We start from the raw sequence: 25180 nt of genomic DNA, 5'->3' as shown, positions 1-25180 counted from the left end.
TGGACCGTCCGGTCCCGAAACACACCTCCCCAGCCCTGGAGACTCGCAACGAACGACGACCTGCAAATGGAGGGTGAGGAAGGACCTCCCTAGAAGAAGAAGGGGAGAATGGAGCGAAAGAAGGGACCACCGAATTGCCAGGTGCAGAAGGATCTGTCAATCCAGAGAAAGGAGACTTGTCCCACCTGGCCAGAATGGGGGCAACAATGAAACTGGGCAAAGGGGACTGCTTCCATGGCAGCCACAATTCGGCCCAGGACCTCCATGCAGAAACAAATTGGAATCAGGGAGGGGCGGTGGAGACGATGGACACCCAGCTGCAGGGAGCACAGTTTGTCCAAAGGAAGGCGAACACGGGCTACCACGGTGTCGAAAAGGAGACCCAGAATTATAAGAGACTGGGAAGGGGACAGTTGAGACTTCTCCCAGTTGATCACCCAGCTGAAGGAGGATAGAGTCTGAAGCGTGATCTGAAGGCTCTCCAGGTTTTGGGACCAGGACGGGGCCTTGATTAAAAAGTCATCCATGTAGGGGAGAACTGAGATCCCCCGGCTCCGTAGAATGGCACCACTGCCGCCATGACCTTGGTGAAAACCCTGGGAGCAGTAACCAAGCCAAAAGGGAGCGCCACAAATTGAAAGTGGCACACCTGAACAGTGAAGCAAAGGAAACGCTGAAGGTCCGGGAAAATAGGGATGTGGAGATATGCGTCCCCGATGTCCACCGACGAAAGAAACTCGCCCTGGTCCATGGAGGCCACCACTGATGGGTGAGACTCCTTCCGAAAATGACGGAGACGCAAATGGCGATTGAGTAATTTGAGGTCCAGAATGGGGCGGAAAGAGCCCTCTTTCTTGGGAACAACGAAGAGGTTCGAGTAGAACCCGGAAAAACACTCCCGTGGTGGAACTGGCACTATCACTCCCTGAGAGAGAGGAGTGTATGCAAAGCGACCTGAAAAGCTGCTGCCAAAGAAGGGGAATGCGGAGGGTGGGATCAGAAGAAACTGTTCTTGGGGATGGAAGCGAATTCTATCAGATAACCCTTGAAAATGACGTCCCGCACCCAAGAGTCCTGGACCTGAGCCAGCCAGATGTCCTGGAAAAGAGACAGGCGACCTCCCACCCGAGAAGACGACGCGGGTGGGGGCGCCCCTTCAGGAAGTAGAAGGCTTACAGGCACCTGGCATGGCCGAAAAACTGCGGGAACCGTTGTCCGACTTCCAGGAAGGACGCGCCTTGAAAGAGGGAGCTTTCCTAGGCTGGGGGTGCGCCTGTTTGGGAGGGCGACCCGATGCAAATGGCCAAAAGGAAGCCATTTTCCGATGGGGCTTGTTCTGTGGCAACAGAGAACTCTTCGGCTAGGTTCAGACTACGGAATCTCCGGGCAGAAAATTTCCTCCCAGAGATTCCGAGTGCGGCCAGCGCTGACTGAATCAGACAGCGCTAGGACCCCGCGGACACTGCAGTCTCCAATAGACTGCAATGTTTTCCGTACGGATTTCCGCCTGAAGAAAGAGCAACCCCTTTCTTCAGGCGGAATTTTCCAAGTGGATTTTCCGTTCACAAATTTCGCTTCACAAATTCTGAAGTGTGGATTTGTGAACGGAAACCCATTCACTACACTATATATTTTAGCGAGCGGCACTTCGGCATGCAATTTCAAAGAGGAATTGCAGGCGGAAATTCCGTAGTCTGAACCTAGCCTTATCCGTACCTTCGGAGATAATTTCATCCAGCCATTTCCCAAAGAGCCCGGATAAGGGTAACTGTTAGTTATCTCTTTGAAGCAGCATCAGCATCCCACGCCTTCAGCCACATGGAGCGGCAAATGGCGACCAAGTTACCCAAAGCAAAGGCCGCGCAACGAGCAGACTCTAAGGCCGCAGAACAGAGAAAGTCACCGGCCTGAGAGAGCTGGCAGGCCACGTCCACCAATTCCTCCCTAAAAACACCCGAAAGGATACCCTGGCGAAGCTGGGAAGCCCAAACAGAAACCGCCTTGGCCACCCAGGTGGAACCAAAGGCGGAAGGAATGAGGACACTGCCGCTTCAAAGGCGGATTTCGCCAAACTTTCCATTTTCTTGTCTGCAGGATGCTTAAGTGATGCTGCATCCGCAAGAGGCAGAGTAGTGGACTTGGACAGACGGGAGACCGGAGGATCAACCGTAGGTGGTGCTGACCACTTGGAGACTAGGTCCTGAGGAAAGGGAAACAGAGCCTGAACCTTCTTGGTTCCCTGAAATCTCCTTCCCAGGTGTTTCCAAGCTAAGTCCAACAAGGTGTCATGAGAACTGAAAGCCTTGGGAGTACGCCAAAAAATATACTCCCCTTACACCCGCCACACTTACCTAAAGACTTCTTCAGCCAGTTTTTCAGTTACCTGCATAACGTTATGCTGCAACAGACAGGACGAGCAGGGAAAATAGGGAGACTTGGACCCAAGGTGTGACCCCAGGGTGCAGGCTGTTGGCAGGAATGGGTGAACACTGAATTTTTGAATGTTATGCCCTGTGCCCCTTAGCCGTGTATGGGGGAACAAGTAGCACCATGCTCCTGAACCCCACCTGAAAACAGAAAATAAAAGGAATAAAAGAACATAAAACAAAAAAAGATGACCAGATCTGGAGAGCTCTAGACCTGTGTCTTGCCTCCTATGACACTAAGCTAAAACTGATTAGCTCAGGGTCAGTAGGCAGGGTATATCCTGCCAGGAGGGGGCAGACCTTTTTTGTATGCCTGGTGTCCACACCTGCTAGTGGCAAGCGCATATACCCACGGTTCTGTGTCCCCCATTGGTTTCAGACTGAGAAAGCAAATTTAGCTGAAATGGTTTTTGGGGGGCATGTCGCCATTTAGGAAGCCGCTATGATGCCAGAACAGCAAAAAAAAACACATGGCATACTATTTTGGAAACTACACCCCTCAATGAATGTAACAAGGGGTACAGTGAGCCTTAACACCCGACAGGTGTTAGACAAATTTCAGCTAAATTTGGACGTGAAAATGAAAAATTTGATTTTTTTTCACCAAAATGCTGGTGTTACCCCAACTTTTTCATTTTCACAAGGGGTAATAGGAGAAAGCCTCCCAAAATTTGTAACCATTTTTTTTGAGTATGGAAATACCCATGTGTGGATGTAAAGTGCTCTGCAGGCGAACTACAATGCTCAGAAGAGAAGGAGCGCCACTGAGCTTTTGGAGAGAGAATTTGGTTGGAATAGAAGAAGTTGGGGGCCATGTGCGGTTACAAAGCCCCCCCTTGGTGCCAGAACAGTGGACCTCCCCCCCACATGTGACCCCATTTTGGAAACTACACCCCTCAAAGAATTTAATAAGGGGTGCAGTGAGCATTTACACCCCACTGGCGTTCGACAGATCTTTGGAACAGTGGGATTTGCAAATGAAAAATTTCATTTTTCATTTTCACGGACCACTATTCAAAAGATCTGTCAGACACCTGTGGGTCTAAATGCTCACTGCACCCCTTATTAAATTCTGTGAGGGGTCCACTGTGGGGGCTTTGTAAACACACATCAACGGCTTCAATTTCGGACACATTCTCTCTCCAAAAGCCCAATGGCGCTCCTTTCCTTCTCATCATTGTAGTTCGCCGGCAGAGCATTTACATCCACATATGGGGTATATTCTTACTCAGAAGAAATGGGGCTACAAATTTTGGGGACTTTTTTCTATTTTCCCTTGTGAAAATGAAAAAATGTAGGGTAACAACAGAATTTTTGTGAAAAAAAGGTTTTCATGAAAATTCTTCAAACACCTGTGGGGTGTCAAGGCTCACTATACCCCCTGTTACATTCTGTGAGGGGTGTAGTTTCCAAAATGGGGTCACATGTGGGTATTTATTGTTTTACGTTTATGTCCGAACCACTGTAAAATCAGCCACCCCTGTGCAAATCAATTTAGACCTCAAATGTACATGTGGGCTCTCACTTCTGAGCCATATTGTGCGCCCACAGATCACTTAACACCCACATATGGGGTAGTTCCGCTTGTGAAAATTAAAAAGTATGGGGCAACACTAGCATGTTAGTGTAAAAAAAATTCATTTTTTTTACACTAACATGCTGGTGTAGACCCCAACTTTACCTTTTCATAAGGGGTAAAAGGAGAAAAAGCCTCCCAAAGTTTGTATCACAACTTCTCCCGAGTACGGAAATACCCCATATGTGGCCCTAAACTGTTGCCTTGAAATACGACAGGGCTCCAAAGCGAGAGCGCGCCATGTGCATTTGAGGCCTAAATTGGGGATTTGCATCTGCCACAAAAATACTCTACGGCAGTGTTTCCCAAACAGGGCATCTCCAGCTGTAGCAAAACTCCCAGCATGCCTTATGCCTGTCTGGCAATACTGGGAGTTTTTCAACAGCTGGAGGCTCCGTTTTGGAAACAGTGCCGTACAAGACTTTTTTTTTTTATTGCAGGGGGGACTGTGTAGGGGTATATGTCTATGTAGTTTACTTTTTATTTAGTGCTAGTGTAGTGTAGTGCTTTTAGGGTACATTCGCACGGGCGGGGGTTTACAATGAGTTTCTCGCTGGGAGTTTGAGCTGTGGTGGAAAATTTGCCGCATCTCAAACTTGCAGCAGAAAACTCGCTGTAAACCCCCGCCCATGTGAATGTACCCTGTACATTCACATGTGGGAAGGGCAGGTCAAACCTCCAGCTGTTGCAAAACTACAACTCCCCGCATGCAGTCACAGACCATACATGCTGGGAGTTGTAGTTAAACAGCTCCAGGCACATTGGTTGCGAAAAAGTTTGTTACTTAACTCAGTGTTTCGCAAACCAGTGTGCCTCAAGCTGTTGCAAAACTAGAACTCCCAGCATGTACGGTCTCTGTGGATGCTGGGAGTTGTATTTTTGCAACAGCTGGAGGCCCACTGGTTGCAAAACACTACCAGTTAGGACACAATCTGTTTCACAACCAATGTGTCTCCAGCTGTTGCAAAACTGCAACACTCAGCATGCATTGACAGTCGAAGGGCATGCTGAGAGTTTTAGTTTTGCAACAGCTGGAGGCACAAAAGCTGGGGGGGGGGGGGGGGGGTTGCACGGGGTGGCTGCTGAAGGCGGGGACCGAAATTCCCACGGGCGTAACTATGTCTGTCCTTAACTACCAGGACGTCCTATGTCCTTAAGGGGTTAAATATTTACTTACCTTATGAATGGATGCAAGGTTACTATGAGCATCAGCAAATGCTGGATTGATCTGAATTGCTCTGGTATAGCATTGCAATGCTCCTTGGACATCTTGCATCTCCTTCAGTGTGTTACCCATGTTTGAATAGGCATCAGCAAATGTTGGACTGATTCTGAAAAGCAAATTGATCCTTAAGAAATCATGCACGCCCACACACAAAAAATGTTATTCAAAACTTTATCATAAAGCTTGTATTACCGAATGGCTTCCTTGTAATGCATGAGAGCTTCTTGAAGCTTTCCTTGTTGTTGCAGAACACTGGCCAGATTTGAATGAGCTGCTGCAAACTCTGGGAAAACCTAAAACGCATAACGTGCTTTATAGATTCATTTTGAGCGTAAAATAGGAAATTCAACAACTATGTGAGTATGTACCTCAAGAGCTTTCCTATAGAGACGTACAGCCTCCTCAATGTTTCCTTGTTCTCGTTTAATGTTTGCAAGGTTGTTTAAAGAATCAGCATGAGTTGGACAGAGGCGAAGAGCAGTATTGTAGCATTCTTCTGCATCAACCACCTTAAAGATAAAAAAAAATAATAATGTATGTTACCAGTGCAAGCAATTTTAAGGCATAATTTAGTATACTACAGTCAATATATAAATAGAAAAGAAAAAAAAAAAGGAAAAAAAGGGCATTAGTAGCTGGGTTCTTCTGCACCTAGGTTTTGAGATGTCAGATTTATGAATAAAAAAATCCCCATAACTTTACTTACACTGCCTTTTTCCTTGAGAGCATTGGCAAGATTGCAATAGGCATCAGGAAAGTGTGGTTGAAGCTCTATAGCCCTTCGGTATGTGTCAATGGCTAGATCAATAAGCCCTTGTTCATAGTAGACACAAGCCAAATTTCCATGAACTACAGCATGATTTGGGCTGAGGCTAAGAGCTCGTAAATATGCTGCCACAGCTCTACAAGACAAACAGAAAGAAAAGGCATTCAGTTACAAAAAGAAAGCACATTCATTTCTAACGGTGTGATCTTCAGAGAACTCCAAACACTCAAAACAAGAAGACAAAAGATTGCCACCAAACGCAGTTTTGCTTTAGGGCATTTATAGAATCAAATAAATACATTCTGCTCCATATGACAGATTTTCTTCCAGTCCTTCCAGTATATCAATGTAATAAAAATGACTGGTGATGAATATTGAATGTTCGCCCACCACGGAAAATCCCAATGCGGACATTGCCCCTGAATGCGGAGGACCGCTAGGACTCCATGAGAAGTTCCCAGAAAGAATAGATATGTCTATTCTTTCTGTGGACACCAGAATTTGAATTCCGCACCAGATGTTTACAGCACAGCAGAATCCTATTGAAATCAATGGGACTCTGCTGTGAAATCTCTGTGTAGAATTCTGCATTGCCGTTTGAACATAGCCTTAGAATACTGGATTTTTAAGTTGATTGGTCCTTAATTTGATTGAAAATACTCTAATGAGCTGCATTAAATCTGGTTGGCCAGAGTCATCATTGCAGCTTCAAAGTAAAAGTGATTGTCACTTTGCATACAATGTAAAGGCTGCATACACAGGTGTCAAGTGTATAACAAATAAATAAAAAAATAAAAAATTTGACAGCTGGACTTGGCCATGTTACATTATGTAACAACTTCTCTAACAGAAACACTAGATGCTTCATGACTAAACTAATTACTCCGCCAGCAATGTGCAAATCTGCTACTATTGCAGATTTTCTGTGGACCCATTGAAGTGAATGTTAAAAGGGGTATTCCAGGAAAAAAATTTTTTTTATATATCAACTGGCTCCAGAAAGTTAAACAGATTTGTAAATTACTTCTATTAACCCATTCCCGCTATTGGACGTATGCATATGTCCAGGCGAACTACACGTTCGCGCAAATGGACGTATGCATACGTCCAAGCGATCTCCTGCTCTGCCGCAGGCAGCGCAGGAGATCGCGAGTGGGACTCCGCTGTCAATCACAGCCGGAGTCCCACCGCAGCTGCCGGGGCCGCGATCGCGCCGGTCCCGGCAGCATTAACCCCATAGATGCCGTGATCAGTTCTGATCACGGCATCTATGGTGTTTGCAGGGGGAGCGCTCTCCCCCTGCCCACCAACGGCTGCGCCGCGATAAAATAAGGGGGATCGAGGGTGTCCAAGACACCCTCGATCCCCCTTGAAGAGATAGGAGTGAGGTGGCAGGGGTGCCACCCCTCCTATTGATCGGCGGAGCGACCGACCAATAGCAGACTGGGGGCGGGGGGTTAAAGTTCGGTTCCCCCCGCTATGCCCACCTATCGGTGTCCAAGCACAGCGAGGGGAACCATGTAGTAGCAGCGACGGTCACTTACTCGGCGGCGGCTGTAATCATGGCGGCGGTGGAGGCGAGTATGGCGCCGAGTGTCCGGGAGTCTGTTGCCTAGCAACATCTGCAGGGCGACAGTTTGGAGAGTGGTCTCTAAACTGTGGCCCTCCAGATGTTGCAAAACTACAACTCCCACCATGCCTTGACAGCTGTTTGCTGTGTTGGCATGCTGGGAGTTGTAGTTTTGCAAGATTTAGAGGGGTTCAGGCTAGAGATCACTGACAGTGGTCTCTAAACTGTAGCCCTCCAGATGTTACAAAACTACAACTCCCAGCATGCCCAGACAGCAGTTTGCTGTCTTAGCATGCTGAGATTTGTAGTTTTGCAACATCTGGAGGGCCACAGTTTAGAGACCAGTGTCAGTGATCTCCAGCCTGAACCCCTCTAAATCTTGCAAAACTACAACTCCCAGCATTCAGGAACAGCAAATGGCTGTCTCGGCATGCTGGGAGTAGTACTTGCGTGCCTCCAGCTGTTGCATAACTACATCTCCCAGCATTCCCTTTGGCAATCAGTACATGCTGAGAGTTGTAGTTCTGCCACAGCTGGAGGCACACTGGTTGGGAAATACCGAGTTAGGTAATAGGTTCTATTACCTAACTCAGTATTTTCCAACCAGTGTGCCTCCAGCTGTTGCAAAACTACAACACCCAGCATGCACGTTCTGTCAGTGCATGCTGGGAGTTGTATTTTTGCCCCCTCCCCCCTCCCATGTGAATGTACAGGTTACATTCACCATGGCGGCAGATTACAGTTAGTTCCCTGCTTCAAGTTTGAGCTGCAGCCGCAGCTCAAACTCCTAGCGGGAGACTCAGTGTAATCCGCCGTCAGTGTGAATGTAACCTAAAAACACTACACTACCATAAAATAAAGGGTAAAACACTACATATACACACGTACACTGCACCCCCCCCCTACCACCACACCCAATAAAAATGAAAAACGTATCCTACAGCAGTGTTTCCAAAACGGAGCCTCCAGCTGTTGCAAAACAAAAACTCCCAGCATTTCCAGACAGCCATTGACTGTCCAAGCATGCTGGGAGTTTAGCAACAGCTGGAGGCACCCTGTTTGGGAATCACTGGCTTAGAATACCCCTATGTCCACCCCTATGCAAATCCCTAATTTAGGCCTCAAATGCGCATGGCGCTCTCACTTTGGAGCCCTGTCTTATTTCAAGGCAACAGTTTAGGGCCACATATGGGGTATCGCCATACTCGGGAGAAATTGCCTAACAAATTTTGGGGGGCTTTTTCTCCTTTTACCCCTTATGAAAAGGTAAAGTTGGGGTCTACACCAGCATGTTAGTGTAAAAAAAAAACATTTTTGTACACTAACATACTGGTGTTGCCCTATACTTTTAAATTTCACAAGCGGTAAAAGAAAAAAAGCCTCCAAAATTTGTAACGCAATTTCTCCTGAGTACGGAGATACCCCATATGTGGGCGCAAAGGCTCAGAAGGGAGAGTGCACCATGTAAATTGGAGGTCTAAATTGGTGATTTGCATAGGGGTGGCTGATTTTACAGCGGTTCTGACATAAGTGCAAAACAATAAATACCCACATGTGACCCCATTTTGGAAACTACACCCCTCACGGAATGTAATAAGGGGTACAGTGAGCATTTACACCCCACAGGTGTCTGACAGATCTTTGAAACAGGGGTCTGTGAAAATGAAAAATAAAAATTTTAATTTGCACAGCCCACTGTTCCAAAGATCCGTCAAATGCCAGTGTGGTGTAAATTCTCACTGCACCCCTTATTACCTTCCGTGAGGGGTGTAGTTTTAAAAATGGGGTCACATGTGGGGGGGTCCACTGTTCTGGCACCACGGGGGGCTTTGTAAATGCACATGGCCAAATTCTCTCTCCAAAAGCTCAATGATGCTCCTTCTCTTCTGAGCATTGTAGTCCGCCCCCAGTGCACTTCACGTCCACTTATGGGGTATTTCCATACTCAGAAGAGATGGGGTTATAAATTTTGGGGGGTATTTTCTGCTATTATCCCTTGTAAAAATGTAAAATTTGGGGGAAAACAAGCATTTTAGTGTAAAAAAAAAAAAAAAACAATTATATGCAAAAGTCGTGAAACACCTGTGGGGTATTAAAGGTTCACTTTACCCCTTGTTACGTTCCCCAAGGGGTCTTGTTTCCAAAATGGTATGCCATGTGGGTTTTTTTTTTCTGTCCTGGCACCATAGGGGCTTCCTAAATGCGGTATGCCCCCAGAGCAAAATTTGCTTCCAAAAACCCAAATGCGACTCCTTCTCTTCTGAGACCTGTAGTGCGCCAGCAGAGCACTTTTCATCCCCATATTGGGTGTTTTCTGAATCGGGAGAAATTGGGCTTCAAATTTTGGGGGGTATTTTCTGCTATTACCTTTTTTAAAAATGTAAAATTTTTGCTAAACCAAGCATTTTTGGTAAAAAAAAAAATTTTTTTTTTTACATATGCAAAAGTCGTGAAACACCTGTGGGGTATTAAGGTTCACTTTATCCCTTGTTACGTTCCTCAAGGAGTCTAGTTTCCAAAATGGTATGCCATGTGTTTTTTTTTTTTTTGCTGTTCTGGCACCATAGGGGCTTCCTAAATGCGACATGCCCCCCGAGCCAAATTTTCTCTCAAAAAGCCAAATATGACTCCTCTTCTGAGCATTGTAGTTCGCCCGTAGTGCACTTCAGGTCAACTTATGGGGTACCTCCATACTCAGAAGAGATGGGGTTACACATTTAGTTTTTTTTTCCTGCTATTAACCCTTGCAAAAATGTGAAATTTTGGGGGAAACACACATTTTAGTGAATTTTTTTATTTTTTTTAACACATATGCAAAAGTCATGAAACACCTGTGGGGTATTAAGGCTCACTTAATTCCTTGTTACGTTCCTCAAGGGGTCTAGTTTCCAAAATGGTATGCCATGTGTTTTTTTTTTTTTGCTGTTTTGGCACCATAGGGGCTTCCTAAATGCAACATGTCCCCCAAAAACCATTTCAGAAAAACGTACTCTCCAAAATCCCCTTGTCGCTCCTTCGCTTCTGAGCCCTCTACTGCGCCCGCCGAACAATTTACATAGACATATGAGGTATGTGCTTACTCGAGAGAAATTGGGCTACAAATTCAAGTATAAATTTTATCCATTTTACCCCTTGTAAAAATTCAAAAATTGGGTCTACAAGAACATGCAAGTGTAAAAAATGAAGATTTTGAATTTTCTCCTTCACTTTAGGTGTTTCACATGAAAAGCAGCAAAGGGTTAAAACACTTACTGAATGTCATTTTGAATACCTTGGGGGGTGCAGTTTTTGTAATTGGGTCATTTATGGGGTATTTCTAATATGAAGACCCTTCAAATCCACTTCAAACCTGAACTGGTCCATGAAAAATATCGAGTTTGAAAATTTTGTGAAAAATTGTAAAATTGCTGCTGAACTTTGAAGCCCTCTAATGTCTTTCAATAGTAAAAACATGTCAATTTTATGATGAAAATATAAAGTAGACATATTGTATATGCGAAAATATTTGGAATATCCATTTTCCTTACAAGCAGAGAGCTTCAAAGTTAGAAAAATGCTAAATTTTAAATTTTTTCATCAAATTTGGGGATTTTTCACCAAGAAAGGATGCAAGTTGCCACAAAAATTTACCACTATGTTAAAGTAGAACATGTCACGAAAAAACAAATCTCGGAATCAGATTGATAAGTAAAAGCATTCCAGAGTTATTAATGTTTAAAGTGACAGTGGTCAGATGTGGAAAAAAGGGCTGCGTCCTAGAGGTGAAAATGGGCTGTGTCCTTAAGGGGTTAAAAAAAAAATCTTAATCCTTTCAGTACTTATGAGCTTCTGAAGTTAAGGTTGTTCTTTTCTGTTTAAGTGCTCTCTGATGACACGTGTCTCGGGAACAAACCAGTTTAGAAGCAAATCCCCATAGCAAACCTCTTCTAAACTGGGCGGTTCCCCGATACCCGTGTAATCAGAGAGCACTTAGACAGAAAAGAACAACCTTAACTTCAGAAGCTCATAAGATCTGAAAGGATTAAGATTTTTTAATGGAAGTAATTTATAAATCTATACAAAAAGAATTTTTGAGGCTCAAGGTCTTTGGATAAGGAACACACTTGTTGGTTAAAATATATGAAATATTTATTAATTAATTACTATCAACTGATAGTCCGGGATCACAGGGCCCTTGTAAATCCACGGAATCAGAAGATTCATAAAAAAATATAAAATCATAAAATTCATATGTATATTCATAAAATAAAATTATATATATATATACACATCTATAGATGTATGAGACCACTGTAAAGGGTAGCAGCTATTTCAAATCGGCACTCTGGATAGTATTTGTATATAGATAATGTCCATCAAAGTGCCAGTGCAGTCCTGAAAAAATATATAACAAAGTCTATCACACTTATGAATGTCCTTTCAAAACAGTAAAGTGGCAGTTGAATAATATTCAGGTGTCTGTGGCTCCAAACTTAGATGTCGCTCTGTATGTTATATAGAGCAATCCTAGGATGCTGTATTCCACAGCGGTAAATTCAAACTATGCGCATAGTGTTTGGGAAAGGTTTAGCTCACCGGTCCTGATGCGATTCTCGGGAGGTAACTTTACCATTCCTTGCTTGTCCTCAGCGATGTCAGGCAGCCGTCCGTATGTATATATGTATAATGTATATATATATAATTTTATTTTATGAATATACATATGAATTTTATGATTTTATATTTTTTTATGAATCTTCTGATTCCGTGGATTTACAAGGGCCCTGTGATCCCGGACTATCAGTTGATAGTAATTCATTAATTAATAAATATTTCATATATTTTAACCAACAAGTGTGTTCCTTATCCAAAGACCTTGAGCCTCAAAAATTCTTTTTGTATAGTACTCCCTTTTCAGACACCTTGGGTACAGGTGTTAGTTTGAGTTGCCCGGGTCATTCTAGTGAAACTTTCCGCAGGAGCCTCTCCGTCTTTTTTCTAATTTATAAATCTGTTTAAATTTCTGGAGCAGTTAATATAAGTTTTTTTCCTGGATAACCCCTTTAAGAAAACTTACAGGAGATTTCCCGCAGTTGGAAACCTGGTGTAAGTTTATCTAAGTGTGAACCTACCCTTATTCATTTTCAGTAAGGCTGGGATCACACTGTGTTTGTGTTTAAGTTAAACATATACATTTTAATCTTTAAGAGGAGCAGAATCTGTTTTCCTTTGATTTAAATTATAAACAAAACCACAGAATTCTGAAAAAAACATTTAATCAGTACAGAGGCACCTTTACCACCAAGCCATTTACAAGAGTTTTTACCTGTCAAATATACGAGCCTCTTTAAGGACATTTCCCAAATTAATGTAGGCATCCAGAAAATTAGGATCGAGAGTTACCGCCTAGGGAAAAAAAAAAAAAAAACAAACATCAAAAAGTTTGATCCAAATTATTAGTGTAAACAAATCTCTATGGATTTAGCTCCCAAAAATCTGGCACGTCTGATCTCAGAGAACATTTGAATCTAGGAGCCCAGATATGACAGAAATGATTGCGCTTTTTAACCACTTAGGCCCAGATTTATCAAACTGTGTGATTTACCCACAGCAACCAATCACAGCTCAGCTTTCACTTTTCCAGAGCTCATTAGCCGAGCTGTGATTGGCTGCTATTGGGGGGGGGGTTGGGAAAAAGAAAATCAAAATTTTTTCTCTCACGCAATTTGATAAATCTGGGCATTAATGTTTATTGATAGGCTGGGGGCTCTTCACAACTAGGAGAGGGAAACAATACTTCCATAAATGGAAACCATTGATCAATTCTTCTCAAGAGATACATGACTGTGGAGTTTGTACATACCACGGGGCACTGCACAGCGTGTCTTAGTGGGACTCTGGGGAAGTTACAGATATAACTTACTATTAATGTATTATGCATTTCTAATTCAGGTATCTAATAGTTGTACAATGTGATCCTCCTGTATTATGCCCTGTATTTTATATACTGTTTATGTTTATTAAGTTGAGTTTGAGGTTAAGAGTGTTAGTCGTACAATAACTGTTCGCAATGGACACATTTTAAGTGAAAAACAGAGGCGGTAGGAGCATACATTTCTTGATGTCTTGAATACTCTGCTACGGTGGGACTCAGTTGGACTTTCGTGTGTGAAATTGTACAGATTTATTCTGTCCTACTCATCACTCTTGCTATTGTATTATGCCTCATTTATGGGCTTTGTATATTTAATATTTTTTATTTCATCATATATGGTGTAATATGCACTTCTGTTAACTTTTTTCATGAAAAATCAATAAAATGTTGCTTATAACATTTTAATAGGAACACAGATTTGAATCAAGTTTAACTTTCTGATCTATTACAGGACATTTTAACAAGTCAGCAAGTTGCCAAACTGAAGTAAATAAGCACTCCAAGGGAATTTTTTCGCTTATTCGCCCTACTGAATGCATGGAATGCGCAGTCACCAGAAAAGGTGGCACCTTCCCTCTACGACTGTACAATTCCAAGATGGCAGAACGGATCCACCGCGAAACGGTCACCTTGGAAGCCGGAAGACCCTTGCGACCACCCTCCGAAATCACAAAGAAGGAGTCACCCTGCTGAAAGGAGGTGGTGACGGAAAGATCGATCCGGATAGCCCGAACGTCCAGATTAGGTAAGGAACGCTCCTTAGCATTGGATGGAGCCAGACAAAATGAAGGAAGAACGATCTCCTCGTTCATGTGAAAGGAGGAAACCCCCTTGGGCAAGAAGGAGGGAGGCGGCTGAAAAACCACCTTGTCCTGATGAAGGATCAAGAAGGGAGAGTGACAAAAGAGCCGCCAGCTGGGAGAACATCCTAATGGAGGTAATCATGATGAGGAAGGAAAATGGCGATTGAGTTGCTTGATGTCCAGAATGGGATGGACAGAGCCCTCTTTGTCAGGGACGACAAAGAGATTAGAGTAGAACCCCGAAAAACGCTCCCCTGGAGGAACTGGTGCAATCACTACCTGAGCGAGGAGGGTACTTAAAGCTACCTGAAAGGCCGCCGCCAAAGAAGGGGAACGAGGAGGGCGGGATTGGAAGAAACGATCCCAGGGAAGGAGCCCCTCCAGCACGCCGGATGCTAAGATTGGGCGGAGTTAAGTGCCGGACCAGGCACAACATGCCCGAGAAGCAGGCGAAAATTAAAGTAAACTGTGGAGCTGGCCACGCGACCGCAACCCAGATGACAGGCTCTGCGTTTGGTGCGCCAGATCCAGTGTCAGGGATGGCAAAGGCAAGGGGGAAGAGAGCTGCACTGCGGTCCCCGGAGCCCCGACACTGCAATATATAAGACCAGAGCCTGCATCCCTGCCCCCTATACTAATAAAAATGAAAAATCCCCCTGGGGCCCCAGTATAAGGGGCCGCCTAAGTAAGGAAGAGAGAAGGAGGGGGGAGGGAACTCACCAAGCGACCATCATATACTCAACTAAGAGGTCTTCAGCCAGCTATTTTTCACCTGCGTTCCATCAGGCTGAGACAGCGGGACGAGCAGGGAGGATAGGGGGACCCAGCCCAAGGTGCAACCCCAGGTGTTGGCCATTGGAGGGAAGGGGTTAACAGTGCATACTCTATGCCCCGTGCCCCTTAGCCGCATATGGGGGGGGTATATCCTGCCAGGAGGGGCCGTTCTTTTTATATGCCTAGTGTCCGCAAGATATACCCACGGTCTCTGTGTCCCCCAATGGAGCCGACCGAGATATTACAGGGGGGAAAAAAAAAAAAAAAACAACATATGCACACAGCCTCTAGGGAGGTGAACTACTATACATACTGACCCGAAAGAAAAGGCGGCAGCAGCAGTATACATATGAAGCTGGGTAGGGAGGGGTCTGTGAGCAGTTAGCATGGATCTGATAGGTAATTATACCCTGCAACTCTCAGAAAGGTAGTCGACCCAGGACAGAGATTCATGACATTAAACACTGATTTTCTGTGAGTCAGGCTAGTGACCACATGATCCACTTACAGTAACAAGACGTACAGATGCAGCGGTGCTGGAACAGATCACACATTAGAAATAGTGAGGGTTAGGTAATGTTCCCATGGGTGAATGTCCACAGGAATATTACACAGAAGCAGATTCCAACTGATTTCAATAGGTTTCTGCTGCATTTGTGCACACAGTGGAAATCCGTTTCCAGTATGCGCAAAAAGAATAGACTTTTTTTCTGAAAATTCCACTTGGCAATGCATTGCTGTCCATAAGACATCACATTTCCGAGTGGTCCTAGTGCCCACCAGATTAATCAAATGTTCAGAATGTCAGATCGTGTTTTTCGGCCAAAGTGTGCACTATATGGGAATAAAACCTGTAGCGCTTCTTTAAATGATACATGTGCAAACATACATAATACAAAAGGACGGGGAAAAAAACAAAAAACTAACTTTAAGAAAATTATGGAGGCATAGGAAATGTGACACATACCTTCTCAAAATGATGAATTGCGAGCCAGATCTCTCCTTGTGCATTAAATACACACCCAAGATTACTCCATGCCACTGCAAAGTTTGGCTGCGTCTCAATAGCTTTTAGGTAACATGCCTTAAAGGGTTTAAGCAGAGGAAGAGAAGGATGGGATTTTCGAGAAAACAAGAAAAAACAACAAGAAACAACCATGTTAGAATACATTCTCCAAACCGCAAAAAGTGAACCTGCAGCATAGGCTCGCCAGCGCTTGAAACACTGCGCAAGTCGATGAATCCTATGCCAGCGCAAACCCACACCCAAATGCAAGCAACCATTTCTTAGTTAAGCCATTATGAACTCATGAATTTGATTTCACTGACTAATTACGTAAATGATGCACGATAATAAGTACAATGCATTCTTTGTGTCTTTAACCAGAGGATGTATTAACACAGCTGTACAATAGTTATGCGTGAACAATGAAAAGAAAAAGAAAAAAAGTGGCACAGAAACCAGAAATGTTAAGATTGCAAGCAGGTCTGGGTCCCTGTAATGCAAGCGCAAAAATCGCAAGCGCTTCCATGCTAAAGAGCAGCCCTACGCTGTTGGCGCAAATCGCCGGCGCTTTGGCAAAAGTAAACAGCCAACCTGATTCATTGACCCAATATACAGGACGAAAAACAAAACAGGGAAATTAAGATCCAAATCCTTCCCTCCCATAATAAAACCATAAACCCAATGTTTAACATACTATGGGTTAACGATCAAGTTGACTGTTTGCTTGGATTCCTCCCCAGGCAATGCGCAATTCGCAGCGCAGCCTTTGCGTTACTGCAGGCTCACAGCGCATGATGAAGAGCAGAACGATTCAGTCCAAACAAAGAAGAAATAAAAAAGGAAAAAAATAATGAACATCTGGAAGAGTTAGAAGCTTACATCTAAACTAGCTCCAATTTCTCTTATATAGTATATTTTCCTTTAAAGAATTGTGGCCATTGGTATATAATTTTTGAACTTTTAATTGCTTGTAAATAAAACATTTTAAGCCGTTTTCGAAGCCACAAGACAGAAGGATTCAGGCATGGAGCAAATGGTTTTGTTGTGGCAGTTACAAACCCGTTACCATATTTCTCATGTGACTTTTCGGTGCGTTCCTTGCTGGAAGAGGAGGAGGTGCATGTCTGCCTAGATCCAGGCCTCGAGCTCCCTTCAGCGAGGCACCTTACGCATGGAATAGCAGTTTTCACCCACCTGAAACCTTCTAAATACAATATCAGTGGTAAAAACCAAAAACAAGAGAGAAAATAAAACAATATCATTAGTAAAAGATCTCAACAAAGCAAGTGAAATGCTTTTGGATATGCTCTATGATTCAGACAAGGACAAAGCTGGCTTTCATGTTTATCATGCAGGAAGTTCGGGATGGTGGCAAAGTGCATAGCTGGAAGAAAGGCTTTCACTGTCAGCTCATGAATTTTGGTTTTATTACGAGGAACCAGCTGGCTTGATACTGGAAATGCACTGATTACAAAGAAAGTCATATTTGATTGAAATGTGTCCTTAATTCCTTGCCAAAGAAAAGTCTCCTACTAGGTGCCTCCAGAACTCTGAAATAAAGAAATCAGCATCCTATGCAGGCGCGGTTTTGCTCCTATGCAAGTGACGTTAAAGCAGCTGTGAAGTGTAATGTGTTAGCTGTCCATTTGATAGACTGAAAAACCACACAACGTGACAAAATTCAAGGTTATGTACTACTGCTCCATAGCTTAAAATATACCACCAGATTCCTTTTAGAGATCCCACCAGTAACATAATTCAGCCACACTAACTTAAAGGTCTCATGACAAATGGAAAGCTACTCTACATTAACACTCCATGCGATTGCATGCGCGTGGGGTTTGGAGTAACAGAGGATATTCACACTTGCCTCACGTTTCTCCCAACTCCTTTCCCTAACGCCGCACGACGCACAAGGTGGCTTGTAACAAGACTGCAAAAATCCACAATTACAGTTCACAACCAAGTGCAAAGCTGTAAAATGTATTAAACATTTCCAATGTGCTTGTTTTCTTTGAACATTAACTGCTAGAAGCCACCTTTATATACCATTTTCTTTCCATCAGTCCATTTTCTTTATACAAACCAGCCTCAATCCTGCTTAACACAGACCATCCTTTTATGATGGTAAAGTATTCAGAATCATACTTTTATTTTTATAATAGCCTTTCTTCCATAAAGAAGAAACATGTACTGCGGGGACAGAAGAGTTTAAAAATAAAATAAAACAAAAAGTGGGCTCTTTGGTTGGGGTTTGAAGTGCCTCTAAGTTCATCAGCTGAGATGACCTAGTGGACTAAGACCAATTGTAAATGGTGACAATTTAAGTCATGGTAAGAATTAAGAAGTACCTCTGTAAAATTGGAAACCTCTACATGGGTTTACCAAACAGCAGGACAGCTCCTCAGTGTTTGGAGGTGCTGCATTACACTGTACTCCTTGGATTATGCTTCTTAATTTACAGCCTCATTCTATTAACACACCGCAGTAAACACTGGATAAAGCTAAACTGTGGCAGAACTGATGATTCAGTGCACTGATGCTGCAATAGAAAAAGTTTAATGGCAGGAAACCAGCAACGTACCTTAGCTTCTTCTAAGCGACCTAGGGCTTTAAGCAGATTACCCAGGTCACTGCGTACACAGTACAAATCCTAGCAGAAAAAAATATTTATGTAAATAAGAAGTGAATATATAAGGAGGAACAAGATCACAAGCAGGACATTTTCTAAAATGTCAAACTCAGTCTAAATAAGCAAGAAATCAATATAAAGTTATGAGGCATCAAGCAACATACAGGAGTTGTCTGATCCCCAAAATCCCTTACCATCTGGTCTATTTGAGCCTATGGAATGACAAAGCAGGTAGCAACCCCACCCCCAATGATCTAGAGGGGCTTTGGCAATCCCAGTCTGTCTATGTATTACAGGGAGAGCCATTTATTTATCCTGTAGTGGCCACTGTAGAGGAAGTGTTAACCAGCCACACATCCCCAGCAACAAAGCAAAGTACGTTGTTTGCTGGGGGTCTCAAAAGTCAGAGCAGTGATGAGTACCTGTGGCAATAAGGCAGCTCCTTAACACTAAGATGCGCAATATAGTAATTTGGAGAGGTCACAGGTTATGTATAACTTACAGGATTGTACTGAAGAGCTGACACATAGGCCTGCACTGCACCCTCCATGTCACCAGCTGCCACAAGAGCAGCAGCAAGATTTATATATCCATCGATGAAGTCCGGTTTCAGCCGTAGTGCATGCCGATAATGCTCAATGGCCTCCTGCAGCTGTCCTCTTTCTTTATAGACATTTCCCAAGTTGGAATAGGCTTCTGCCAGTAGTGGATTCTGCTTAATTGCCAGTGTACTAAAATGTGCGGACCTGCACAAAAACAGCAAAAATTCCCAAAATCACAAAGAAACACCTAACTAAATATAAAACAACATATTATGCTACTTTCTGTGTCTACCCTTTCCTAGAGCCTCCACTTTTAGACTCGCTTTTATTAGAGATGAGCGAATTTACAGTAAATTCGATTCATCACGAACTTCTCGGCTCGGCAGTTGACTTTTCCTGCATAAATTAGTTCAGCTTTCAGGTGCTCCGGTGGGCTGGAAAAGGTGGATACAGTCCTAGGAGACTCTTTTCTAGGACTGTATCCACCTTTTCCAGCCCACCGGAGCACCTGAAGGCTGACCTAATTTGACGCAGGATAAGTAATCAACTGCAGAGCCGAGAAGTTAGTGACGAATCGAATTTACTGTAATTTCGCTCATCTCTAGCCGTTATAGCTCACTTCAGTCAGTGTTTGTACTCTAGCTCATTCAAGAGGCTTTAAACCAAAAATCAATCAAACTCCAGATGTTCTAATCCACGCACTGATCCCTCCACATAATGTATGAAGTCTATACTAGTTAGTGCTAGGGTAAATGCCTATATGCAAATTTTGAAAAATTGATAGATTTTGCTAAAGCTATTCTAGAGGGGAAAAATCAAAACAAAAAATACATTAGAGAAAACTATACCTGCAATTATATGGGAAAAAACAGATGTACAGTGGTCCCTCAACATACGATGGTAATTCGTTCCAAACGACCCATCGTTTGTCGAATCCATCGTATGTTGAGGGATTCGTGCAATGTAAAAAGTGCATTTAATACTCCCCTGTCCCCACCGCTCTGGACCGCGTCCTCACCACTCCCGATGCTGCCCCGGCGTCTTCTTCAGGATCCTCCGACTTCTTCAGCATCTTCTCCGGTGTCCGGGCCTCTCTTTCTGGTGATGTTATTACGTTGCTGCGCCGGGACGGCGTGCGCAGCGACGTAATAACGACGCCGAAAAGCGAGGCCCGGACACCGGAAAAGACGCGGAAGACGCCGGAGGATCGCGAAGTGGACCCGGAGCAGTGGGGATAGGTAAGTGAACCTGTCCGGGATGCTTAAACTGCTATCCGACACCAGCTTAAGCATTTTGCGCTGTCAGATAGCAGTTAATGCGATGGCCCCGACTTATAAAAGCATCGTTATATGTCGGGGCCATCGCATGTCGGGTGGGTTACTGTATTCATAAAAAATGCAAAAATGTCTTAGTGCGGAACAATTCGGGAGACAACGCCCTCTCAAAAAGCGTGTGAGTAAGGGAGAATACTATGAGACAATTAAAGCGCAACTGTCATGGAAATTATACCCCCCAGACTAATACCGTGATGATGATATGTGTAATGCAGCTGTACTTTTGGCTGCTGTTTATCACTATCAGCAGGAAAAATAGTTTTATCGTGCAGTCAGCAACAGTCGGATAGGCGTGGCTGGGGATAGCAATGCCCCACCCCCGCCACGCCTATCCCCTGTAAGTGAGCGCTGGACCACTGTGTGATTGACACACAGGTCCCCTGATGTCCATGATGTGCGGGCCGGCATGACTCCACTGAGCCTATACATATAATGTGCACCTTTATGTTATATGAAATACAGTGCCCGTACTCCTCTTCTTTCTTCTCATGGTGCCGGAGACGCGCTGCTTCTGCTTTCACTATAGGCAGAGAGCTCGCTCCCTGCCTCTAGCACTGCGCAGGCGCACTGAGCTGGTGGCAGACAACGGGAGCGAGCTCTCTGCCTATAGTGAAAGCAGAAGCAGCGCGTCTCCGGCACCATGAAAAGAAAGAAGAGGAGTACGGGCACTGTATTTCATATAACATAAAGGTGCACATTATATGTATAGGCTCAGTGGAGTCACACCGGACCGCACATCATGGCAATCGGGGGGTGGGGGACGTGTGTGTCAATCACACAGTGGTCCAGCGCTCACTTACAGGGGATAGGCGTGGCGGAGATGGGGCATTACGATCCCCAGCCACGCCTATCCGACTGTTGCTGACCGCTCGATAAAACTATTTTCCTGCTGATAAAGAGTGATAAACAGCAGCCAAAAGTACAGCTGCATTACACGTATCATCATCTATACTATCATGTTATTAGTCTGGGGGGTATAATTTCCATGACAGTTGCGCTTTAAACAGTTTGTGCTGTTGGGCATGTATGTACTGTGTTATTTACCAGGTGACTACTTACAGAAACTGTATGGAGGGAACTGTATACTATTTTTTACAATTCAGGCTTTCTTCCCATTTATCAAATGTGTGAAAAATGTCCTAGTGACAAAAGGGTTAATGGGGCTTGCTTTCATTTTGCTTTCCTAGGCTGAATCCCCTCACAGTATTTTGATCAGTATTTTAATCTAACCAGGAATGGAATCAACGCTGAAATTTACTTATATATATATATATATATTATAATATAATTATATATATATATATATATATATATATATATATATATATATATATATATATATATATAATAATAATATAATAATAAATATATATATATATATATATATAATAATATAATAAATATATATATATATATATATATATATATATAATAATATAATAATAAATATATATATAATAATATAATAATAAATATATATATATAATTATATAATAATATATATATATATAATAATATATATATATATAATAATATATATATATATAATAATATATATATATATATAATAATATATATATAATAATATATATATATATAATAATATATATATATATAATAATATATATATAATAATATATATATATAATAATATATATATAATAATATATATATATATAATAATATATATATATAATAATATATATATATATATATATATATATATATATATCTCCTTCTTCCCTACAACAAAAGCACATGTATACAGAACAGGGAGGAAATACTGACCTGTCTAGTCTGCGACACTGAAAGTGAATAGAAGAGAGAAGTAGTAAAACACCAGTGTTATCAGGCTCTTGTCTCCAAAGCTGCATGCAATGTCTTTCAGCGGCTTCAAAGTCCCCTGCCTGATATTCACGATGAGCCAACTCCGCCAACCCTTGGAAGGAAAGCATACGTTTCGTTGGTTCTAGAGAATCATCAAACATCCAGGGGGAAAGGAAAATTAGACAATGGCAATAAAAAAAAAAATTGAAAATAAATAAAATAAAAATGCCGGAAACTAAAAGGTGATGCATTGCAAAAAATAAAAATAAATAATGAAGCATGATACAAGTAAAAGTCATTAGTGCCTTGGTAACAACAACTAACTGATACACTGAACTAAGGTCTGGTTCACATAAGCAATGAGCTCCATTCAGAGGAGCTCTGCTAGCCGAGTCTGCGCTAATTACGGGAGTTGAGCTCAAGTCCTATGAAACAGGCCCCAGACTGAAACCAAATGGACCCAATTCAAAGTCTCTCACTTGGACTTGACAGAGCTGAAGAATCTGGTGGCTAATGCGACCAAATCGGAATTTGCTATGGATGCCGAACATTTTGTGTTAAGAACTGAAGTTCTAGCTGCATAAACATCGAACATCTACAGTAATCTGTCCGTCCAGATTTACCCCAAAGGAGGTCCCTTTCCTTAAGAGGAATTATAAAAGGTAAGCACTAGGAAGTCATTTTTTGGCTTTGAAAAATATGTAATCCTAACATGCATTAGCCTTAACCCCTTAAGGACTCAGCCCATTTAGGCCTTAAGGACTTTCCGTTTTTTCCTCCTGGCCTTCTAAAAATCATAACTTTTTATTTTCATCCACAGACTAGTATGAGGGCTTGTTTTTTGCGCGACCAGTTGTCCTTTGTAATGACATCACTCACTTTACCATAAAATGTATGGCGCAACCAAAAATAAAATACTATTTTTGTGGGGAAATAATAAAAAAAAAACGCAATTTTGCAAATTTTGGAAGGTTTCATTTTCATGCTGTACAATTTACGGTAAAAATGACATGTTTTCTTTATTCTGTTAGTCAATATAGTTAAAATGATACACATGATAATATACTTTTCTCTTATACCGCTTAAAAAAAAAATAAAACATTTTTAACCAAATTAGTGCGTTTAAAATCCTATTTTGCTGACCTATAACTTTCTCATTTTTCCATATAAGTGGTGGTATGAGGGCTCATTGTTTGCGCCATGATCTGTAATTTTTATTGATACCACAACTTTTAAATACATTTTATAATTTTTTTCGGGAATGTTCTAAAAAAAAAAAGCAGCAATTTTTTTTTAGTGTTCACGCCACTCACCATACGGGATCATAAACATTTTATTTTAATAGTTTGGATATTTACGCACGCGGCAATACCAAATATGTTTATCATTTTTTTACTTTTTGGGGGTAAAATAAGGAAAAAGGGACAATTTTAATTTTTATTGGGGGAGGGGATTTTTAAAATTTTTATTCACTTATTTTTTCACTTTAAATGCCCCATAGGGGACTATTTATAGCAATCATTTGATTGCTAATACTGTTCAGTGCTATGCATAGGGCATAGCACTGATCAGTATTATCGGTGATCTTCTGCTCTGGTCGGCTCAATCTCAGATCAGGGCAGAAGACCCCAGGAGATGGACGGAGGCAGGTGAGGGGACCTCCGTCCCCCATTATGGATGATTGGATCCCTGCGGCAGCACTGCAGGCGATCCGATCATCCATTTTAGTGACCGCACTGCCGCAGATGCCGTGATCTGTCGACCGCGGATGTCGGCCATTACTGGCAGGTCCCTGGCTGCTATCAGCAGCCGGGACCTGTCGCACATGACCCGAGCATCGATCCGATGCTCGTGGTCATGTACAGAACGTAAATGTACGTCCTGGTGCGTTAAGTACAACCGCAACAGGACGTACATTTACGTCCTGCGTTGTTATGGGGTTAAAGGGGTTATCAGCAAATAAAATGTTTAATATGTTACTCAGCCAATTACTAACACTGCTACAGCCATCGATTGGTCAAGTGGACCATCCCTGCTAAGATGAGTCCATCTTGGAAGTAGGAAGCAGACAAGTAGGGTACTAGATGACATCACAGCAGGAGCTGCAGGGAACCTAAGTAGGTGAGAATTTATATGGTTGTTATGGCCCAAACAACATATACAACATGTTATATATGCAATTAACTTCTTCAAACATACTCACTAAAGGCACTAATGAATGAAACATAAAATATAAAGTGGATGTATGGATGCAGAGTGATAATGAAGGGGGTGGGGAGGGAGACCATAATACAGCTTCTTATTCATTTGGTTCTGCAGAGTAGACAAAGAAAATACTCATACTTTACATTCTGAATATTAAAGAAGAGGAGTGATGCACTGAATAGTGCACTAGATAAGGGATATAACATGCAGGGCTGTGGAGTCAAGGAGTCGGACAAAATTTTGGGTACCTGGAGTCGGCAAACATTGCACCGACTCCTACTAAATTTAGATTGGAATTAAAATTAAAATTCACAAAAAGTTATAATTAATGACTTCTCTACTGTGAGAATAAAGATCAATGCAAGCAGTGCCTCACGTAACCGCAAAACGAACACGTTAAGGGACCGTGAAGAAGCATGCTTTTCTTGTGCTTTACTATATGGCACACAACACACAATTAGGAGCAGCAATACTTATACTTTCCATAGTGTTGTGTTCTGCGGTTACAGGGAACCCATGGGTAACCTAGCCCCTCACTGATAAGAGATTAAGTAAATATGTTTTTTTGCAGGACTAGAGA

General features: G+C 42.6%; 1 protein-coding gene across 3 annotated transcripts in view; it reads right to left on the bottom strand.

Moving 5' to 3' along the window:
* OGT (O-linked N-acetylglucosamine (GlcNAc) transferase) overlaps positions 1 to 25180 on the bottom strand; it is an 86768-nt gene that overhangs the window by 42015 nt on the left and 19573 nt on the right. Inside the window, exons 2-10 of one of the 3 annotated variants that reach the window (XM_056539531.1) lie at positions 22357 to 22537; positions 19195 to 19438; positions 18645 to 18713; positions 16022 to 16138; positions 12869 to 12948; positions 5934 to 6129; positions 5596 to 5736; positions 5420 to 5520; positions 5180 to 5333 (exon numbers count right to left, since the gene is read on the bottom strand). In XM_056539531.1, the coding sequence (XP_056395506.1) occupies positions 5180 to 5333; positions 5420 to 5520; positions 5596 to 5736; positions 5934 to 6129; positions 12869 to 12948; positions 16022 to 16138; positions 18645 to 18713; positions 19195 to 19438; positions 22357 to 22537 (1283 nt within the window). Of the gene's footprint in view, positions 1 to 5179; positions 5334 to 5419; positions 5521 to 5595; positions 5737 to 5933; positions 6130 to 12868; positions 12949 to 16021; positions 16139 to 17126; positions 18524 to 18644; positions 18714 to 19194; positions 19439 to 22356; positions 22538 to 25180 lie in introns of those variants that run through there. The other 2 variants (XM_056539532.1, XM_056539533.1) reach the window with 2 other exon arrangements.

Source organism: Hyla sarda, chromosome 9, assembly GCF_029499605.1.
Source record: "Hyla sarda isolate aHylSar1 chromosome 9, aHylSar1.hap1, whole genome shotgun sequence".
Lineage (NCBI taxonomy): Eukaryota > Metazoa > Chordata > Amphibia > Anura > Hylidae > Hyla > Hyla sarda.
This window is presented reverse-complemented; position numbering and strand designations above follow the sequence as displayed.